The sequence below is a fragment of the Manis pentadactyla genome, chromosome 12, assembly GCF_030020395.1.
Source record: "Manis pentadactyla isolate mManPen7 chromosome 12, mManPen7.hap1, whole genome shotgun sequence".
Lineage (NCBI taxonomy): Eukaryota > Metazoa > Chordata > Mammalia > Pholidota > Manidae > Manis > Manis pentadactyla.
The window spans coordinates 17,261,223-17,281,562 of record NC_080030.1 but is presented as its reverse complement, the minus strand read 5'-3'; the positions used below and the strand labels follow the sequence as shown (position 1 = coordinate 17,281,562).

The 20,340-nt window shown below is 50.8% G+C and overlaps 1 protein-coding gene across 3 annotated transcripts in view; it reads left to right on the top strand.

Annotated features, from left to right (window-relative positions):
* The window catches only part of UNC13A (unc-13 homolog A), a 62,852-nt gene extending 50,322 nt beyond the window's left edge, over positions 1-12,530 (top strand). For 2 of the 3 annotated variants that reach the window (XM_057490114.1, XM_036876033.2), the window contains 6 exons: positions 523-579; positions 934-1,014; positions 1,929-2,076; positions 5,674-5,766; positions 6,373-6,532; positions 8,124-12,530. In XM_057490114.1, the coding sequence (XP_057346097.1) occupies positions 523-579; positions 934-1,014; positions 1,929-2,076; positions 5,674-5,766; positions 6,373-6,532; positions 8,124-8,424 (840 nt within the window). In that variant the 3' untranslated portion in view covers positions 8,425-12,530. Of the gene's footprint in view, positions 1-522; positions 580-933; positions 1,015-1,928; positions 2,077-3,243; positions 3,301-5,673; positions 5,767-6,372; positions 6,533-8,123 lie in introns of all 3 variants that reach the window. The other variant, XM_036876031.2, reaches the window with a different exon arrangement.
* Positions 12,531-20,340: the final 7,810 nt, after the last annotated feature.

Genomic DNA, 20,340 nt, shown 5'->3' with positions numbered 1-20,340 from the left:
TGTCTTGCGGGGGGAGGATGGGTACTGAGGTGTGTGTTGAAGTGGGTAATTCTTCCTGTAAAAGATCACACAACAGCTCCTGAGATTACAGGGAAATTCCTCCCACAGAGGGCATGGGCCACTGGGGCATCGGGGAGTTCACCAGAGCCCCTCCCGTGGTTTTCTCAAGACTTCCTGACTTGGGACTGGGAAGCCTCATCCATACCGACCAACACCGTCTGGGGCTTCCCCCGCCGCCCGCTCTGTTTCTCTGCTTCGTCCCACACACCTGGGGTCACGGTGGAGGTGGGAGGGTGGGTAGCATCCCTATGTGACTGGGATCTCCAGGGACAAGATCACCACCTCCTCCTCAACTCTTCCTGGGGGTTCCAGACCTGTGGGCCCGGTACCCAACCATTGTCCTTCCCACAGCCTTTGAACAAGAACCAAGATGGCATCCAGGGCTGGGGTGTCAGTGGGGATTTGGGAATGGGGTGGGAGGATCCACACCCTCACCCCCACTTCATCTATTATTACTTGCAGGGAACCCAGATGATCTTCAATGCAGCCAAAGAGCTGGGTCAGCTGTCAAAGCTCAAGGTGAGGCCAGGGGAGGGGTCAAGAGATTAGGGTACAGAGGCTTCTTGGGGGAGAGGTCCCAGAATGGTGACATGCTTTGCAGGCTCAAGGGACAGAAACTACTCAGACTGGCTTAAGCATAGTTTATTTGCTCCAGTGTGTTGGACAGATGTGTACGGTTCTGCTTCAGATACAGCTCGATCAAGGGTACACAACATTTCTTCAACAAATATTCATGCTGAGTGCCAGAGACATATTATGAAAAGATGGACACCACACAGTTCCTAAGTGTTGTACACGGAGGAGACCCAGAGACAGGCAGACTCCCAAAGGCAGGGCCTACTCTGCCCACCTGCCCCCTCTCCATCCATCCAGGACCACATGGTACGAGAAGAAGCCAAGAGCTTGACTCCAAAGCAGTGTGCAGTGGTTGAGCTGGCCCTGGACACCATCAAGGTAAGAGGCCCCACTGCTGCCCCATCCCAGGTATAACAGGTAGAGGTATGGCTGGTGTGGACATGGACCTAGGCTTGAACCCATGTTAATTCATTCAGTTTACAAACACTTGCTGATGACCCTTTTATGTCAGTTCCAGGCTGGCCTATGGCAGGAGTCCCTTGGCTTGAGGGACAGCTGGCTACAGATATCACCAGTCCTGTGGGGTCTGGGCTGGGTAGAGGGAAGGGTGGGAACTGAGAGAGCCCAGGAAGGGAGCAGTGAGGGCTTTCTAGAAGAAGGCATGTGGGAGTTTGGTTTTGAAAAATGCATAGGAGATCATAAGGCAAAGCAAACAGAGCCTTTGATCTAGGCAGGGGAGCAGCCCATGCAAAATATGGAAGCATGAAGGGGGCTGTGGTCTCCACAAAATGAAAAGCATGAAAACCATCTTGAAGGAAATGTTTTGCTTAAATGGAGAATCACAGTGAAATGAGGTTGGCAACATATTAAGGAGGAGTGATCAAGGAAAGCTCCTTGAAGTCTTAACCAAAAGAGGACAAGGACCAAGCCATGGCAAAATGGGGTGTTTGGTTGGGGGTGGAGTACCTTTCCACCAATAAGCACAGTAAGTACAAAGGCTCTGAGGCAGGTATGTTCAAGGAAAGGCATTTGGTCGGAAGGCTGGGAGGTTACAAGGTTAGGGCCACAAAGGGCCTGAGCGTGGTGTTAGATTCTGAGGTATAGGGAGCCCACCCCGGGTGTGGGGCAGGGGTGGAGGCCAGGAGTAGCAGGACCGAACTTGCCTGTTTGGAAAGCCCCCTGATCACCCGTCCCACAGCCACGGAGGGCATGGCATGAGGGAGGGGTGTTGCGGCTGCCCAGCTCATAAGAAGTCCCGCCAGCCTCAGCTTCCCGTACTTTCTCCCCCACAGCAATACTTCCACGCAGGTGGCGTGGGCCTCAAGAAAACCTTCCTGGAGAAGAGTCCAGACCTGCAGTCCCTGCGCTATGCCCTGTCCCTCTATACGCAGGCCACTGACCTGCTCATCAAGACATTCGTGCAGACGCAGGGGGCCCAGGGTAAGGGGCAGTGGTCTAGAGCGATGCAGCACCCCACCTCCCGCCCACAGGGGTAGCCCAGCCCTGAGCCAGTGTGGCTGCCTTTGATCCACCTCTTCTGTGCCGTCATGGGCCAGGCCTGAATTGACAGCTCCCGGGTGTGCGTGAGCTCCAGAAGGTCTGGAGCCAAAGAGTGATGAGTTTGCAGGGGCGGGGCATTGACGTCATTTGGGCCAGGATGTGATTGACATCTGGGAAAATCTATGATGCCAGGAGGACTAGGAGGTGACTGAAAGCTATTGGGCGGTGCCTCGACGGCCGACCCTGGGGAGTGATGGACAGTTCCTAGGGGCGGGACCTCGACATTGGATCCAGGGAGTGGTTGACAGTTCTGGGGAAGGTCCAGATTCTAGGAATGATTGACAGCTCTGTTATTGGCGGGACCTCTGACGAATGCGGCCAAGGAATGATTGGCAGCTCCAGGGGAGGGACCTCTGGAGGAAAAGTTAAGGTCCCTGCGGAGGGACATATCCATACTGTCTGGGGCTATGGATGACTGACAGTCATGGGAATGGAAGGACCCTGACCTGGAGATGGTGGGCGGAGAGGGAGTTCTATTTCTCACATTCTCTCAGCTTTTGCCTGTCTACTGTCCCTCTCCGAGTCACACAGAGCAGCAGGGGCTGGAGGCGGGTGAGAACTCCAGGGTCCTAGTTCCCCTCCGCGAGGACACACCCCTTTCAAACTTAGCCCGAAGCATGTAGACGGGGGAGACAAGTCTGGTCGCTGACCCGGCTTCTGGCAGTGGACGGGGAGGGACGTCGCCGTCGAGCCCGAGGCTAGATGAGGGGAGCAAAGCCCTGCAGCCACCAGCGGCCCCTCCCTACCGAAGTCAGCCCAGGGCCTCGGCTCCCCTCCCCGGGCGCCGGGCCCTCGCGCTCCACTCGTGCCCAGTCCGTGCTGCTGCTTTGAGTGTCCCTAGCGTCCCCCCGGAGCGGGAGGCTGTCGGTCCATCCGTCTGCAGCTGACGTTTCTCTCTCTCTTGTTTTTCCCCCCCTCACTCGCCGCCCCCTCTCCGCGCCTCCCCTGCTCCCCGCCACGCACACTCGCCCTCCATCCTTGCCTCTCGCTCGCTCGTCTGTCCCCCAACCCTTCCTCCCTCCTTTCTCCACCTCCCACCGTGATTAGTCCATGGTGGAAAAGGGACTAGGTTTACCCTTAGTGAAGACATTTATCCTGAAAAGGGTACGTGCCTCTGCCGTCCGTCCGCCCGCGCCCGGTGCCCGGTGCCTGCGCCCTTCCCCGCCCGGCTAGTAAAAGGCCCGTCCTTCCGTCTCCCCGGCAGGCGGGGCCCAACCCAGGCCGGACCGGCTGCGGGGGTCCTAGGCGGACGAGGGGGAAGGACGGCTTGCTGGTTCCAAATGGGGAAGGAGAAGCAATTCCAGGCGGAATCCGTTTCTCCCTAGTTGCATCTCTTAGGCCAGATCCGCGGTCCCCTGGACAGGCGCCTGCGCGGTCAAGTGTGGGTTCAAATCCCAGCTCCTCCGCAAGCGGCCGCCTCCCTGAGCGTCAATTTTCTCATCTATAAAATGGGAACATCAAGGACCCTAAATCATAGGATTATTTTTAAGGATTAGATGAATTAATAACATGTAATAATTGTTAGGTGCTATTGTTGAGGAGTAGCAGTAGCAGTAGTTGTACTGATGTCACTTCGCTGTGCGTAGAAAACCAACATTTCGGTTTTCATTTCTGAACCAGTCGTTTTGACAAGCATTTCCCAGGGATTTTTGCAAATTTCTTTGAATTGCCGCACAGCGCAGTCCATTCTGTAGATGAGGAAGCTGAGTCTCAAAGGAGATTAAGCCACTTGCTCAAAGAACCGTCCCTGCAGGGGGGCCAGGGACCTGGGGAGCGAGGGGTGGGGTTGGGGCAAGCACAAAGGCCCAAGAAAGACCCTTCCTCTTGGAGCCAGCAAACCATGGGATGGGGGCGCCTAGTACTGCCCCCCTCCCCCTTCTTACTAGCTTTGGCCACGGTATGACCCCCCTCACCCAGCCCACCACTGTCCGACTCCACCCTGGCACCCTCAGTCTGGCGGATTGAGCTTGCTGTGAAGCATCAGCCTGGGGTGGGAGGGGAGGCTGAGCATGTGACTGGTTGGGGAAGGAGGGGCGGGAATCTGAGATGACAGGGAAGGTGGCCTGGGGTGGGCAGCAAAGGTGGAGGGATGCACGCCCCAGTCCTGGGGTGATGGGGGTCTCCAGGACCCTCTGCCCCATGAGCCTCAGTCACTTCCCACCCAGCACCAGTTAACCCAAATCAACCTTGGACTGACCCATTCTCCTTCTTCATCCCCACCCCCACCCCCACCCTGACTTTCCTCGTTCCTCCCCCCATGCATGGGGTGTTCTAGATATGGGGAGCCTCCTGAGGGGCAGGGGAGGGGCCTAGTGGGAGGTGCTGGTGGTCACAGGTCCCCAGGCTCCACAGGATGCCCTTCCCAGAGACACAGAGGGAGGGACAGGGACATAAGGTTTTAAGCTGCCCCTTCAGTAATCCCCATCAGAACCAGTCAGGACACTTGTGATGGCCTGAAATAGAAGCACAGTTTACCCTTACTCAAGCAGACTAGGGAATTTGTGGGCCTGGAACTGAAAGATTAGGGGTTGTGTTGGCATCAGTAATAGTTGGATAGAGTCTCTGACGATACCATCAGTCATTAGTCTCTATTGAGAACTCTGAGGGGCAGACTCTCTCCGCATTGGGCAAAAGACCTCCTAGTAAGCTTAACACCAGAGAGACTCTTGCCTAAAAGTTAACAGTCTAAATCCAAGAGCCAGCTCCTATGCAGGTCATCCTTGCAGGTCATGAGAAGGACCTTATTTTAGAATGAGATGGGAGCCATGGAAGAGTTCTGAACACAAGAGGGAGGTAATCTGATTTATAGGATTTCCTTTGCTGATGTATTGAGAGAAGCCGAGAGGAGGAAGCCGGGGAACAAGGAGGTTGCTGCAGTTACCCATAATGGGTGCTGGACCAGGACAGAAGGCAAGGAGATGGGTCACATTCTGGATGTGTTTTGAAGGTAGAGCCAGCACGATTTTCCAGTGTGCCAGTATTTAGGGAGGGGGTGAAAACAAGGGAGTCCCAACGTCTGAAGATTGACAGAGGAGGAGGAAGAGACAAAAAGAGGGTGAGAAGGGGCGGCCAGTGTGTAGGATGTGAACCTGAAGGGTGTGGCATTGTCGCAACCAAGAGGAGAAACTGAGGCACAGGAAGCCAAGGTGTCAGATGCTTCTGAGATGGTATGTAAGATGAAGACTGAGTCTTGACAACCTGGTAATTAATGGAATGAGAGAAATGGAAGGCGGATGCATTAGGCTCAGAGAAGTTAAGAGACCTGCTAAGATCACACAGCAAGGCAGTGAAAGGCCAGAACACAGAATTCTTGGCCTCCCAAGAGCACCTACCATCCCAGACCCCGCTCAGTGCCACCCTGTTTGGGCTGATGACTTAGTGCCGCCAGCACACAGTGGGTGGGAGGCAGTCCAGGTCCCTTCTGGTGGGCGGGAAAGAATGGAGCTCACACCAAGCATCCTCCCCTGCCCCGCCCAGGCTCGGGTGTGGAAGACCCTGTGGGTGAAGTCTCTGTCCACGTTGAGCTGTTCACTCATCCAGGAACCGGGGAACACAAGGTCACAGTGAAAGGTGAGTAGTTTGAGGTCGGAGGTGAAGGCCTCACCAAGGTGCACTAGATTCTGAGACAGGAACCAAACATGCCACCTTCAGGCATGGCTGGATCCAGGGTTGCAAACGATGTTGCACGACTCAATTCCACTTTCTCCATCTCTCAGCTCTGTTTTCCTCTTGTTGGTTTTTATTTTGCTAATTAGAACACAGATTGGGCTGTTTTAGCCAAGGCCTAAAATAACAGTGGCTAAAATGAGTTTTTCTCCTACATAACTCCAAGGAAGATCAGCCTGCAGCTGATGTGGAGGTTTCGCAGTGTTGGGGATCCAGGTCCCTACCATCTTTTCTTGCATTTTTATGCCTAATATAGTTTCCTCCCCTATAGGGCCTCAAAGAACCCAGCCCCCACCAGCATCCCAGCTGCAGCCAGAGGAAGGAGAAAATTTAGGGCATTCTCCCTGCCTTTTAAGGCACAACCTCTGATATCTCATAGGCTGGAACTTAGTACCTGGCTATATTTAGCTTACAGGAGCATGCTGGGAAATGTAGTCTTTCAGACAGGCTGTGAAAACCACAGCTTTGACCTGGAGGACTCTAACCTGTGTTACCCTCTACTCCCAACAGTGGTGGCGGCCAATGACCTCAAGTGGCAGACTTCAGGCATTTTCCGGCCGTTCATTGAAGTCAACATCATTGGGCCACAGCTCAGCGACAAGAAACGCAAGTTTGCGACCAAATCCAAGAACAACAGCTGGGCCCCCAAGTACAATGAGAGCTTCCAGTTGTGAGTCTAAGGATGGTTTGGGGAGCATGGAAGGGGAAACATTGGCTGCAGGAAACTTAGGGCCCACAAAGCAGGAGGATGTTTTGTGGGCCAGTGGTACCTGGGCACAGGAATGGCAGGGGTTACTGGAAAGGGAGGTACCTGAGTGCAGGGGTGACATCAGTAAGGGTACACCAGGATGGGTGTGACCGCTGTGGGGGACAGGCAGGTCCCAGGGGAGGCAGTGAATGTGATATAACATCATGATGAAGGCTTGTGATGCACGCAGAGGGGAAGTCTGGGCAGAAAGGTCATGTCAACCAGGGCTGTTACTGGCCTGAGACTCTGGTCTGGTTAAGGGGTGTGAGTGGTTGTGACCAGGCAAGAAGCTTGTGGGTGAGGGGCTGAGAGGCATAGAGGCAGGTCTCCTGGAGTCAGCAGTGCGTCTTGTCAGGGCTGTTGGAGCAGGTTGTCTGGAGGAGTCTGTTCTGGGGGCAGGAGTGGAGTGTGGCTTGGTCCAGGGCATGGGGATGAGTGTCATGGGTGGGGTCACATCCACATGGGGCTTCCTGGTGAGGAAAAGCAAGCTCAGTTTGGGGCATGAGGTGTCTGGAGGAGCAGATGACCTGGGGAGCATAAATAAGTCTGATCAGGGTATACAAAGAGGTTACCTGGGATGGTAGTGACAGGTAGGCAGATCTTTGGACCAGGTGTGACCTTCACTGGGGCAGGGTAATGTTGGGGGGCTGTTCTTGGGGGACAGAAATGCAGAGGCTTAAGGGGGCCCCTGATGGACAAGAGCCCAGCCAGTCATGTCAGGAGAGGGCTCTTGGGCAGAGAACTTTGGAATAGTGGGTGCCCTGACACAATGCCTGGGAGCAGGAGCTTGGCCAAGTCGGGGGCAAATGTGTCCTGTGGGGGTCGGGGAGGGGCGCGCCTAAGTACCTGAGGCCTGGAGTGAGGCTGGGAGGAGGGTTCAAGGGAGCGGTGTGGGTGTGGCCCCGAAAAGGGAGTGAGTTCTTGATCAGCCAGAGTCTCAGGGCAGGTCCCCTACGGCAGATGACCAGCACCACTGGTGGAGAAGGGGGTGGGAGAGGCATCCTGGAGTGGGGCCGAGAGGGCATCTTGGGAATAACGGGTGGGCTAGGGCGCTTGGGGCTGGGGCCCCATGAAAGGCAGAATTTGGGTTCAGGTGGGAGCATGGTAAGGGAGCTTCTCCATACTGGGGCAGGACGGTGGGGGCAGCAGCCCAGCCAGCCATGGGTGTGGGCACGAGATGGGTGACGTGTCACATGGGGAGGGGACATGGTTTGGCCTGGGAGTAGGCCCATTGGGGGCGTTGTAGGTTTGGGAAGAAGGGAGGGAGGAGAGATGTGGTAGGGACATGGCTAGGGGAAGGCGCCAGCAGCGGGTGTGGGTGTGGCCCAGCGCGGGTGAGGGGAGGGTTGGGGTGTGGGGGGTCGAGTCACCCGGGCGGGACCGAGGCAGGGCCTAGCACAGAAGTCACAAAAAAGAGGATCGCTTTGTGTGGGCGTGGCCAAGAGGAAGCGCTCCGGGTGTGGGCGTGGCGAGCCTGCAAGGGCGTGACCGACACTCGCCCCGCCCCTCCCAGCACCCTGAGCGCCGACGCGGGCCCCGAATGCTACGAGCTGCAGGTGTGCGTCAAGGACTACTGCTTCGCCCGCGAAGACCGCACCGTGGGGCTGGCCGTGATGCAGCTGCGCGAGCTGGCCCAGCGCGGGAGCGCCGCCTGCTGGCTGCCTCTCGGCCGCCGCATCCACATGGACGACACGGGCCTCACGGTGCTGCGCATCCTTTCGCAGCGCAGCAACGACGAGGTGGCCAAGGAGTTCGTCAAGCTCAAGTCAGACACGCGCTCCGCCGAGGAGGGCGGCACCGCGCCTGCGCCCTAAAGCGGGGCGTGCGGGCGGGCAGTACTGCGCCTGCGCAACCGGGTGGCACCTGCGCGCTGGGACTTCCCAGGGGGCTAGCCTCGGGCTCGGTGCGGAGGGCGGGATGCGCCTGCGCCCTTGACTTAGCTTGCCCACTCTGACGCACTGCAGTCAAGCCCCGCCCCCTCGGGAGGCCACTCCCTAGGGCGCGAGGAGGGAAGAGGCCTCATCCCCTTCATGAGGCCAAGTGCCCCGCGCCTAGGGGGACTTTCGAGATAGGATGGGGGAAGTCCCGCCCCCTATCGAGGAGACCAGGTCCCGGGGCTCTGGTTACAGGGAGTCTCCGCCTACTGTCCCTTAGAAAAGCCATAAGACGGGTCCCCAATCCCTGGGACCCAAGACCAATTGCCAAGTAGGGAACTCTCGGCTCCCTTGGGGACGGGCAAGGGCAAGGGGCAGGGCTTCCTGGAGCGCCCCCTGGGGTGGTCTGGGGCTGGACGGACTAGGATGATGGCTGGAGGGCCCTGGGTGGACGCAAGTCTCTTTTCATGTTTGTGCAAAAAAATAAACGGGTAGAGGGGGAGGATGGGATTGCTAAAGCACACGCGCCTTTGGGCGCCCAAGCCCTTAGAGACCGAGGGGACCTCGCTGGGGCACCTGCGCTGGCCCTAGTTCCCTACCGGGGTTTGCCTCCTCTTTTCCCCCACATACCCAGTGTTCATGTCATAGAATTCAACCCACTCATTTGATAGATGGCAAAACCGAGGCCCAGAGAGCTGCTTGAGACTTTGCAGAGGGTCCCTGTGCCACGCCCTGTCCCCACCCCTTTTGGCCTGTGTGTCCCATGGAAGGGTGGGCTGAAATCGGGTGACCGGACACAGCTCCCCATTGCTGCTCAGCCCCCTTCAGGAGACCTCTAATCCTTATGAGGGACGGGGGTCCTGGACCAAGACCCCCACTACCCTTCCCACCTCCGGCTGCCAAGCAGAACTTTTGCCCTCAGCCCTTTTACACTCGGACCCCAGGGGGAGACACCCCGAGAACGAGCTCTTGGACTCCTGCCAAAAGAAAAAGTGAGGACCTAAGCCCTGCCCCCAAGCCCCTTCCTCTCCCTCCAAATAAGAACAGAGACCAGAACCTCTAGGGTGGGTTGGAGTGTGTGTATGTGTGTAAATACACAGACATGGTCGCTGCTTGCATTCACTGAAACACCCACGCCACAGGATACCCCCAGGTGGGGCTGCTACCTGCCAAAAGCTCTTCCTCCAACAGGCAAAGTTGGGGCAGGTAAGTTTTTTCATTTGAGCTTGCCCAGGCAGAACCTTCTGGAATAGTTGGGTAGGGCTTGTCTTTGCACAGACTCCGCCTTTCATGTTGGACAAGTGTGCGTATGCCATATGGTTTTTCCTGCTGGGTTGACAAGTACAGGATTGCGCTGTGAAAGGAAGAAATTAAAGCAGTGACGAGATGAAGACTAGCTGGGCTGCTGGAGTGCAGGGGCTACATCAGATGGAAGGTGAGGGAGGGCTTTCTGGGGTGAAAAATGAGAAGGAACCACCCACTGAGAAGAAATGGAGCCCCAGGGAGAGGGAACCGCAGGTGCAAACCCTGAGAGTTGGGCGGGCTGGAAGCACTGGGAGGAGGAGGTCAGTGTGGCCGGAGGGAGATGGGCACAGGCGTGGTGAGGCTGTGGAGACATCACCTCGGGCGGGTCTTGTGCGCTGCTCTGAGGCGTTCCAGGTTTACACTGCGAGGCCTGGGGAGTCCCAGGAAACTGAAAACCTAGGAGACTGGATTTCAGGTTTCAGAAGCTCTCCTTGGATACCTCGTGGGGAATAGACCAATGCAGTGGACTGGACTAGGGACGAGGGGAGGGACAAAGTGCTTTCAGGACACTGAAGTTATTTCTTGGAAATATTTTGGAGGATGTATTAGAGGGAAAACAAGCCCTGCCTCCGTGAGAGGCACAAGGGCTGCTGAGTATAGTGGCGCCCCTTGCGCGCCCTCGAAGGGTTCGGCATCTTTAAGGAGGCTACGTTCAAGGCTAGGCATTGAAAGCTGTGTGTTTGTGTTGATGGTTTCCTGGCATGTGAACGAATCTGGAAGAAGTGGCACTACTTTCTAGTTTACCTGACATTGTTTTGTGCCTCCTACATCTGAGCAGGTTTGGGGGACTGGAGGTTCTGCACCAGAGATGAGAATACAAGTTCTTATAAAAGGCAGCAGGGGAGGAGGCTCCGGGCAGCGGCCAGGCGCAGACAGGCTACAAATTCAGCAACATGCAAAGGGGAGGTAACCTGTGCTCCAGGCTGGGCCCTGAAAGATGTATGGATGACTAGGAGAAAAAGGGGGAGCTGAGTGTCTGCCTGAGAAGGCTGAGTGATTTCCCAAAAGATTCTTTGGTCAAGGCTGAGTATGTGTGTTGCGTGGAAAATGTCCCCCCTCTTCTTTCCCCAGGGAACGCCTACTTATCCCTCAACCCATCACAAATAGCCCCTCCTGTAGCGCACCCCTCAGGACCTCCCCAGACCCCGTCCCTCCTCCTCTGTGTTTCCCTGCCCTAGCCTCTCTGCCCCTGATGCCATGGGGCTGGGGCTGTCTGGGACAGGCTCTGTTGCCCCCAGGCTGAGGGCTGAGGCCTCTTGATAGCGCCAAGTTCACCCAGCACACGCTGGGCACAGGGGGATGAAGGGAGGGTGTGCCCAGTTGAATCGTCTTGGCAGAGGGTTCTGCATGTGCCTGTGCACCCACAGGTATGTTTGTCTAGGTCTGTCTGTCCCAACCTTCGCCTCCCACACAGACCTGGGCACACGAGAGGTGTTTCAGTCAGACTGACTGCGTGACAGGAATCAGAGTGGAGAGGGTACCACGAGAGAGGAGAACAATCCCGAGGCCCGAGGGCATTTGAAATTAAGAAGTTCCTCTTTGCAGCAAGGCTCAGAGAGGGGCAGAGCTTTCACTAAGGTCGCCCAGGAAGTGGATGCATAGTCCAGCCTTGGATGACACCTTGGGCCTTTGGCCGCCTCACCTGGGGTGCCTGGGGTTCTGAACCCTGATGGGGTCTCAAGGTTGCATTCACACTGTACTCCATGCCGGGAGTTGGCCCCAGACTTCCATGGGTCAGGGGAAGAATAAAGTGGAGAGGCCGCCAGGGCCAAGGTACGGGGAGCGTGACAGTGAAGGACATCTTGGAAGCAAGCCATCTCCCCAAGAGGGACAGAGACACAAAGAGACACGAGGAATGAGGGATGGAGAGAGAGAAGATGAGAAATCAAGAGGATGAGATCGTGCCCAGATCCTGCAGACAGAAAGGGGGGAAAAAACCCGAAATTGGGAATGAAGAACAAAGAGGGGACTCGTTGTTCTCTCTCTGGCTTTCATCACTCCATCCTCAAAGGATTGACGTAAAATGAGGAGATGCCCGGCCCTGCCCCCCATTTCCTCTGACACAGGCGCCAGAGCTGAAACCTCACCACACGTACCCCATCAGAGATGCAAAAAATTTAACATCCAACTAGAAATCCTTGGGATCTCTCGGCTGGGACCTTTCTGTCCCCACATGCTGCACTGTCCATTTTGCAGATGGGGACCCTGAGGGGCAGGGCAGGGACAGCCCAGAGACCCCCCAAACTCTGCTGCCCAGGTGGAGCAGGGGGGGAGCTCACTGGGGACTTGCTTGTATCATGACTGGCCCCTGAACACCCTTTCCTGAGAATTGTCAAGGACCAAAGTTGTCTTCGCTGACACGTGTTGCTTTTCTCTTTGCCTTTTATTTTCTTTTAAAGAGAGAGATCAATTTGATGGTGTCAAGTAAGACCCTCCCCGCCCCAGCCCCCCAAGACCCGCAAACCCGGTCACGCAGTCCAGGGAGGGTCTTCCTCCATGTACCTTCCCTTAGCATGTGATTGCAAATGTGAACTCAAAACGTTGTTTGTTTTAAATCCATCCTGTCAGTCTGGCATCTGCACAGATGTCCCCATATCTCTGTAAATATGTGACTTGGAACAAATGTTTAAAACCAATGAGAAGTGGTCATGAATGCATGTTGTTGAGAAGTTTTGCATTATTCTGAGTTTTTGGTCTCTGTAAAAATATTTTATTAACAACAGACATTAAAAAAAGAAAAAGCACACAGTCTTATACATGTGGTAACCTCCTTGCATCACCATATTGGGAAAAAAATTCATGTAGCACCTACTATATGCAGATGCTGTTGAACATATGTCCCTCCCATGAATGCAACTCATCCACAACTTGCATTGTCCCATTTTACAGAAAAGGAAAACTGAGGTCCAGAAATGTGAGATACTGCCGAAAGGACAGAGCTGGGATCTGAACTCAAGGCATCAGGTGGCTCTTGCTCTTAGTTCAAGCAAGTTAGTGAGCAAATGCCAGGGACACATTCTCAAATTCAACCCACAGCCCCGTGTTTGTCTGGTTTTGTTTCTGCTTTTATTCTTGATGTAGCAGGTCAGAATCTCATTCCATAAACTCAGATATGCAAAGAATGAAACTTCAGTTATGTACAGCTGAATTTCATTTCTGTTTTAAGCCCCCACCCCACCAAGGAGCAGAAATAGGAACCCTCTCAGCCCAGGGTTTCCTCGGTAAATCCAGGGGCTCTCCTAAGGTCTGGAGTTGTTTCTACACTTTAATGATCTGGGCAGAGGTCATGGAATCTATTACCAGGAGTGGGTCTGATGAGTGCTTTTAGCTTCCAGTAATAGCCAAAAAGGCAGGAAGTGGGACCAAGAGTGATTAAACCCTAGGGGTTACCCATAACTCAACAGTTCCACTCCTATGAATATATCCTCAAGAGATTCATGCAGGCAAAAAGACTGGAAGCAGCCTCAATGCCATGGTATCTTCACACAGGGGAATATTATACAGCTGTGGAAATGGGCGAGCCCCAGCTGTCTGCATGGTGTCAGCAGCCCTCCTGTCCCTGCACGTTCTTGCCGACTGTGCCACACTGCAAAGCTTATCTCTCAGCTGAGACCGAGCACATAGGCTCTGCAGCGTGACTTTTGTGTGACCGCTCACTCCCTGACAGAGGGGAGCTGGCGTGTTTGCCCCGAAAGTCCCTTGACTCTGCATCCCTCAGCATTCAGGTTGCATTTGTGTCCTGTCATTGTGGGGCCTGGACACTGAGCCTCATGCTATTTGTTGGGTGAAAAAGAGTAAGTCCCAGGAGGCTTTGGAGGGCACGACACCACATTTAGAAAGCTAAAAAACTAGGTATATATGTGTACACACATAAGATACAACCACAGAGGTATAGCTAGCTCAAGGATACAGAGTGTGATTGATTAAAAATAAACATGAAACTAAGGCTTAAAAACTAAAAAAAGATTCCACCTGACACCCGTTAATATGGCTAGTATTTTTTATAAAGTGTTAGTGAGAATGTGGAGAAATTGGAACCCTGTCCCCTGTTGGTGGGAATGTAAAATGGTATAGCCATTATGAAAAGTAGAATAGAAGTTCCTCATAAAATTAACATGTGACCCAGCAATTCCACTTGTGGGTTATGGCAAAAAAGAATTTAATTCAAGGTCTCAAAGAGATATGTGTATGCCCTTATTCACAGCAACATAATTCACAATAGCTAAGATGTGGGAGCCACCCAAGTGTCCATCAACAAATGAATGGATAAGCAAAATGTGGTCCATCCCGACAATGGAATACTACTCGGCTTTACAAATGAAAGACTTCAGTATTGCCACAGCATGGGTGAACCTTGAGGACACTGTGCTACATGGAATAAACCGGTCACTGGCAAGGCTCCATTTATATGGGGTCTCTGGAGGGGTCAAAATCAGAGACTCCTGATTTTGGAAATGGAATGGTGGCTGCCAGGGGCTGCAGGAGACAGTTGAGGAGTTAGTATTTAATGGAGACAGTTCCAGTTTGGGAAGATTCTGCAAATGGATAGTGGCGATGGTTGCACAACAATGTGAATGTCCTCAGTGCCATGGGCTTGTACATTTTAACATGGCTAATTTTATGTTATGTGAATTTCATCTCAATTTTTAAAGATGAATGAGGAAACCAGGTGACTGGCCAGATTTGTGCCCTGCCATCGTTTGCCAATCCCTAACCTAATCCATTATTCTTCAACTTCCTTTCCTGCTTCTCCTTACTTCTCTCCACCTTAGACTAAACTCTAACATCCTCCTCCTGCTCACCTTGACCTTCCGCTCTCACCTGAAACCTCAGCCCCAACCTCGCCCCACCCTCCCACCTGCCTGCTCATCACGCCATCTGCCAACACGGCAAGATCACCCAGGGACTATCAGCCGGCCATAACATGATTATGTGATTCATGATCTACGTAACATCACATTGCATTATGTAACTTACTATATTGCATTATAATTTCTCTGCTCCTGATCCTGCAATTAAATATGATAGTTTCCATGATTATACATCCTAGAATTACACACTCATTCTTATCTTCACCCTAATGTGCAGTAATAAATGAGGGGGAACTGCTGGGCTGACATCAGCACCCACCCCAACGCAACTCCTTCCTAGGCAGAGGCTGTGAAGTTGCAGCCACGCTCAGACTTCCCTGCAGCTGGGCCCACCCTCGAGTCTCCTGGCCAGAGGAATCTGGAGGCATTTGGAAGGCAGAGGAGACTGAAGCTCTCTTGGCTTTTGCTTCCCTTTCACTGTGCCAGCAGCCAGGCATGTAAACACCTGGTATTTTGGAATCCACACTCCCTTGCATGGTGACAAGCTTGGTGGGTGTTGAAAAATAGTTGTGGTAGAGGGAGGTCACATCCTGTCTCTGGATTGCAGATACAGTGTGTATACCTGAATTCAGAGGTTTCAAAGACCCCCTGACTCCCCATTAAGTGGTTATAGGTTATATATAAATAATATACACCCCTCTATGTACCGTGGTGAGCCAGTTCTGCAGAGTCATTCTTGTAGGACCAGCCCCAGTCCTGCTTCTCTGCACCAGGAGTTGTCCAACTATATAAGGCTGCTGAACCAATTCTGGCCCGTCTCCTGTTGGTGCAAATAAAGTTTTATTGGCACACGGCCATGTTCATTCATTCATTCAGCTCAGTCTTTGGCTGCTTTCACCCACATCGTGCCATTGTCAATGCCCTGTGTTAAACCCCTTTCTGTTAAAACATCTTAAGTGACTTGTTTCCCACTTTTATCATGACTGATACACATTATGATACATAATAAATTATGATACAACCATAGACCCAGATACAACTCCAGCCACCAAAAATGCTAAAGGATGAATGTGATAGGTTGAAAAATGTCCCTCTACTGAATCCTATTGCCCAGAACCTGTGACTGTTACTTGAAATGGCAAGAGGAATGTTGCAAGGGTAATTTCAGGATCTTGAGATGATGGGGAGATTATTATGCATTATCTGAGTGGGTCCTAAATATAATCACACGTTTCTTTATAAGGGGCATCAAAGAAGGTCAGATGAAGAAGCAAGGGGTCAGAGTGGTGCAGGAAGGGGTCATGAGCCACGGAATGCCAGTATCCTCCAGAAGCTGGAAAAGCAAGGACGCAGATTCACCCATAGACCCGCCAGATGAAAGCAGCATTGCCAACATCGGGTCTGTGGCCCCGTGAAAAAGATTCTAGCCTTCTGGCCTCCAGAACTGCATGAGAATATATTTGTATTATTTTAAGCCACTAAGTTTGTGGAAATTTGTCACAGTAGCCCTAGGAAATGAAGACAATGAGCTAATGAACCACTGAAACCTCTTCCTAATCAACATAAATTTGCTTTTCAATTAAAAATAATAGACTAATACAATAAAAGCAAGGAAAAAAGCATACTACATATGCAAATGTAGAACACGTTCCAGAAAGAAGGATGCAGCTTTCTGGAAGTCCTGGAGAGCAAAGGCAAGATCAAAGTCAGAGAACAGCGTGGCATTCAAAATAACATCCAGATTCCCAGGTGCCACCTCCAAGCTTCTAACCCCTTCTGTCTGGGGGCAGAGCCTAAGAATGCGTTATTTATTTATTTATTTATTGAGAGGGCATCTCTCATATTTATTGATCAAATGGTTGTTAACAACAATAAAATTCTGTATAGGGGACTCAATGCACAATCATTAAACAACCCCAAGCCTAATTCTCAACAGTCTCCAATCTTCTGAAGAATGCTTTATTTTTTTATTTTTTATTTTTTCCTTTTTTTAAATTTTATTAAGGTATCATTGATATATAGTCTTATGAAGGTTTCACAAGAAAAACAATGTGGTTATTACATTCACACTAAGAATTTTTTTTTTTAGTTATCATATGCTCTTAATATATATATTTTTTGGTATCATTAATGTACAATTACATGAGCAACATTATGGTTACTAGACTCCCCCCATCACCAAGTCCCCCCCACATACCCTATTACAGTCACTGTCCATCAGCATAGTAAGATGCTATAGAATCTTTACTTGTCTTCTCTGTGTTGTACAGCCCTCCCTGTGCCCCCCCTACATTATGTGTGCTAATCGTAATGCCCCTCATTCCCCTTCTCCCTCCCTTCCCACCCCCCACCCCAGTCCCTTTCCCTTTGGTAACTGTCAGTCCATTCTTGGGTTCTGTGAGTCTGCTGCTGTTTTGTTCCTTCAGTTTTTGTTTTGTTCTTATACTCCACAGATGAGTGAAATCATTTGGTATTTGTCTTTCTCCGCTTGGCTTGTTTCACTGAGCATAATACCCTCCAGCTCCATCCATCTTGTTGCAAATGGTAGGATTTGTTTTCTTCTTATGGCTGACTAATATTCCATTGTGTATATGTACCACATCTTCTTTATCCATTCATCTACTGATGGACACTTAGGTTGCTTCCATTTCTTGGCTATTGTAAATAATGCTGCGATAAACATAGGGGTGCATATGCCTTTTTCAAACTGGGCTGCTGCATTCTTAGGGTAAATTCCTAGGAGTGGAATTCCTGGGTCAAATGCTATTTCTATTTTGAGTTTTTTGAGGAACATACATAGTACTTTTCACAATGGTTGAACTAATGTACATTCCCACCAGCAGTGTAGGAGGGTTCCCCTTTCTCCACATCCTCACCAACATTTGTTTTTGTTAGTCTTTTGGATGGTGGCCATTCTAACTGCTGTGAGGTGATATCTCATTGTGGTTTTAATTTGCATTTCTCTGATGATCAGCGATGTGGGGCATCTTTTCATGTGCCTGTTGGCCATCTGAATTTCTTCTTTGGAGATGTGTCTGTTCAGCTCCTCTGCCCATTTTTTAATTGAATTATTTGCTTTTTGTTTGTTGAGGTGCGTGAGCTCTTTATATATTTTGGATGTCAATCCTTTATCGGATCTGTCATTTATGAATATATTCTCCCATACTGTAGGATGCCTTTTTGTTCTACTGATGATGTCCTTTGCTTTATAGAAGCTTTTCAGCTTTATATAGTCCCACTTGTTCAGTTTTGCTTTTGTTTCCCTTGCCCGGGGAGATATGTTCATGAAGAAGTCGCTCATGTTTATGTCCAAGAGATTTTTGCCTATTTTTTTTTTGAGTTTTATGGTTTCATGACTTACATTCAGGTCTTTGATCCATTTCAAATTTACTTTTGTGTATGGGGTTAGACAGTAATCCAGTTTCATTCTCTTACATGTAGCTGTCCAGTTTTGCCAACATCAGCTGTTGAAGAGGCTGTCATTTCCCCATTGTATATCCATGGCTCCTTTATCGTATATTAATTGACCATATATGCTTGGGTTAATATCCAGACTCTCTATTCTATTCCACTAGTCTGTGGTTCTGTTCTTGTGCCAGTAGCAAATTGTCTTGATTACTGTGGCTTTGTAGTAGAGCTTGAAGTTGGGAAGCGAGATTCCCCGATTTATTCTTCCTTCTCAGGATTGCTTTGGCTATTTGGGGTTTTTTGTGGTTCCATATGAATTTTAGAACTATTTATTCCCATTTGTTGAAGAATGCTGTTGGTATTTTGATAGTAATTGCATTGATTCAATCTGTAGATTGCTTTAGGCATGATGCCATTTTGACAATATTAATTCTTCCTACCCAAGAGCATGGGATGAATTTCCATTTGTTAGTGTCCTCTTTAATTTCTCTTAAGAGTGTCTTGTAGTTTTCAGGGTATAGATCTTTCACTTCTTTGGTTAAGTTTATTCCTATGTATTTTATTCTTTTTGATGCAGTTGTGAATAGAATTGTTTTCCTGATTTCTCTTTCTGCCAGTTCATCGTTAGTGTATAGGAATGCAACAGATTTCTGTGTATTAATTTTGTATCCTGCAACTTTGCTCAATTCAGATATTAGTTCTAGTAGTTTTGGAGTGGATTCTTTAGGGTTTTTTATGTACAATATCATGTCATCTGCAAACAGTGACAGTTTGATTTCTTCCTTAGCAATCTGGATGCCTTTTCTTTCTTTGTTTTGTCTGATTGCCATGGCTATGACCTCCAGTACGTCTAAGAATGTTTTAATCAGAGAAATCTCACAGCAAAGAAAACCACTTCATGCCACAAAGAAGACCATTCTAGAGACTCATGTCCCCAAGAGGCTAAATGGAATCGGATGCAGGGATTCTCAGCCTCAGCATCGTGGACTTGTGTGGGCTGGATCAGTCTCTGTTATGAGGCCACCCTATGCACCGGAGGGTGTTTAGCTGCACCCCAAGCCCCACCCACAACACGCCAATAGCACCACCACCAGTCATGACAATTAGAAATGTCTACAGACATCGTCAAGTGCCCCTGAAGGACGAAATCACCCCAGTTGAGATTCACTGAATTAAAATAAGATTTACAAACACTACATATAACTGTAACACATGATAAACAACTTGTTCTGTAAAAGGCAATGTTCTGACTGGTCAATAAACTCAGATTATCTACCCTGGTAAATACATGATAAACAGGATTTAACCAGAAAAGTAAATACAGTTACCTTTACTGAAACTTGAAGTGCACACCCCTGGTAATCTATCAGACCCACCCGTATCATCTATGCAACTGAAATAGAATCCGGTAGGAAAGCTGTATCGTGCTGTTCACTGCCTGACCGGTACTCTTCAATCAGAATGGCCCAGTAAGGAATGGCCCATCCCTATCAGGGAATATTATGTCACAATCTAAAAAGAACCGGTAGACCTCTGTGTCAATTAGACTGTCTACAGTATGTTGTTAAATTTAAAAAATTGCTGGAAAAACAGGTACTATGTGATGTCATGTTTATAAAAAATATGTCAGGTGGGGAAGAAATAAGCAAGGTTGCAGCAGAGTTGATTCTCTTTTTAAAACGTGTATTTGCACGGTGACGAGTAAGATGGGAAGGCTTTCCACCAAAATTATTAGTTGTTGGACCTGAGGATGTGACTTTTTGTTTTTCTGAGCTGTATGTTCTTATTTTTCCACAAGGGTCACGCTCATTATTTTGTAAAAGCCTCAGGTATACCTACACACCCTATGACTTAAGACACAGAAAACCCAAATGTGGTTGGGTAAATAAATGCCCCATCCCACCCCCGACCTCCGGTGCCCTGGGGTGGGACCGCTCTGAGACCTGTGGCTCCAAGCTGCCTCCTTGAGGTCCCCAGTTGTCATCAGTTGCTCACTGGCGCCCCTTGCAGGACTCCTTCCCTTCTAGTCTAGCGATCCCTACGCAGTGCATCCCTGGGGTTCACCCCTTGGATAACTCAAATCCTCATCTTCAGGCTTGTTTTCTGGGGACTCCAAACCATGCCGGCTCTGTCCTTATTATGTCATCTGAGATGATCCTGCAGTTGGCCGCACAGGACAGCGAGGTTGGCTGGCTGTACCCGGGCTATCTCAGGAATTGATGGGGCAGGCTGGAGCACGGGGCTCTAACTACACTCTCAGCCCACCGTTTGGCTTCTCTACAGCATCTGGTTTCCTCCCAAATTTTCGCCGGCAGCAGGGGTGGGCTGTACG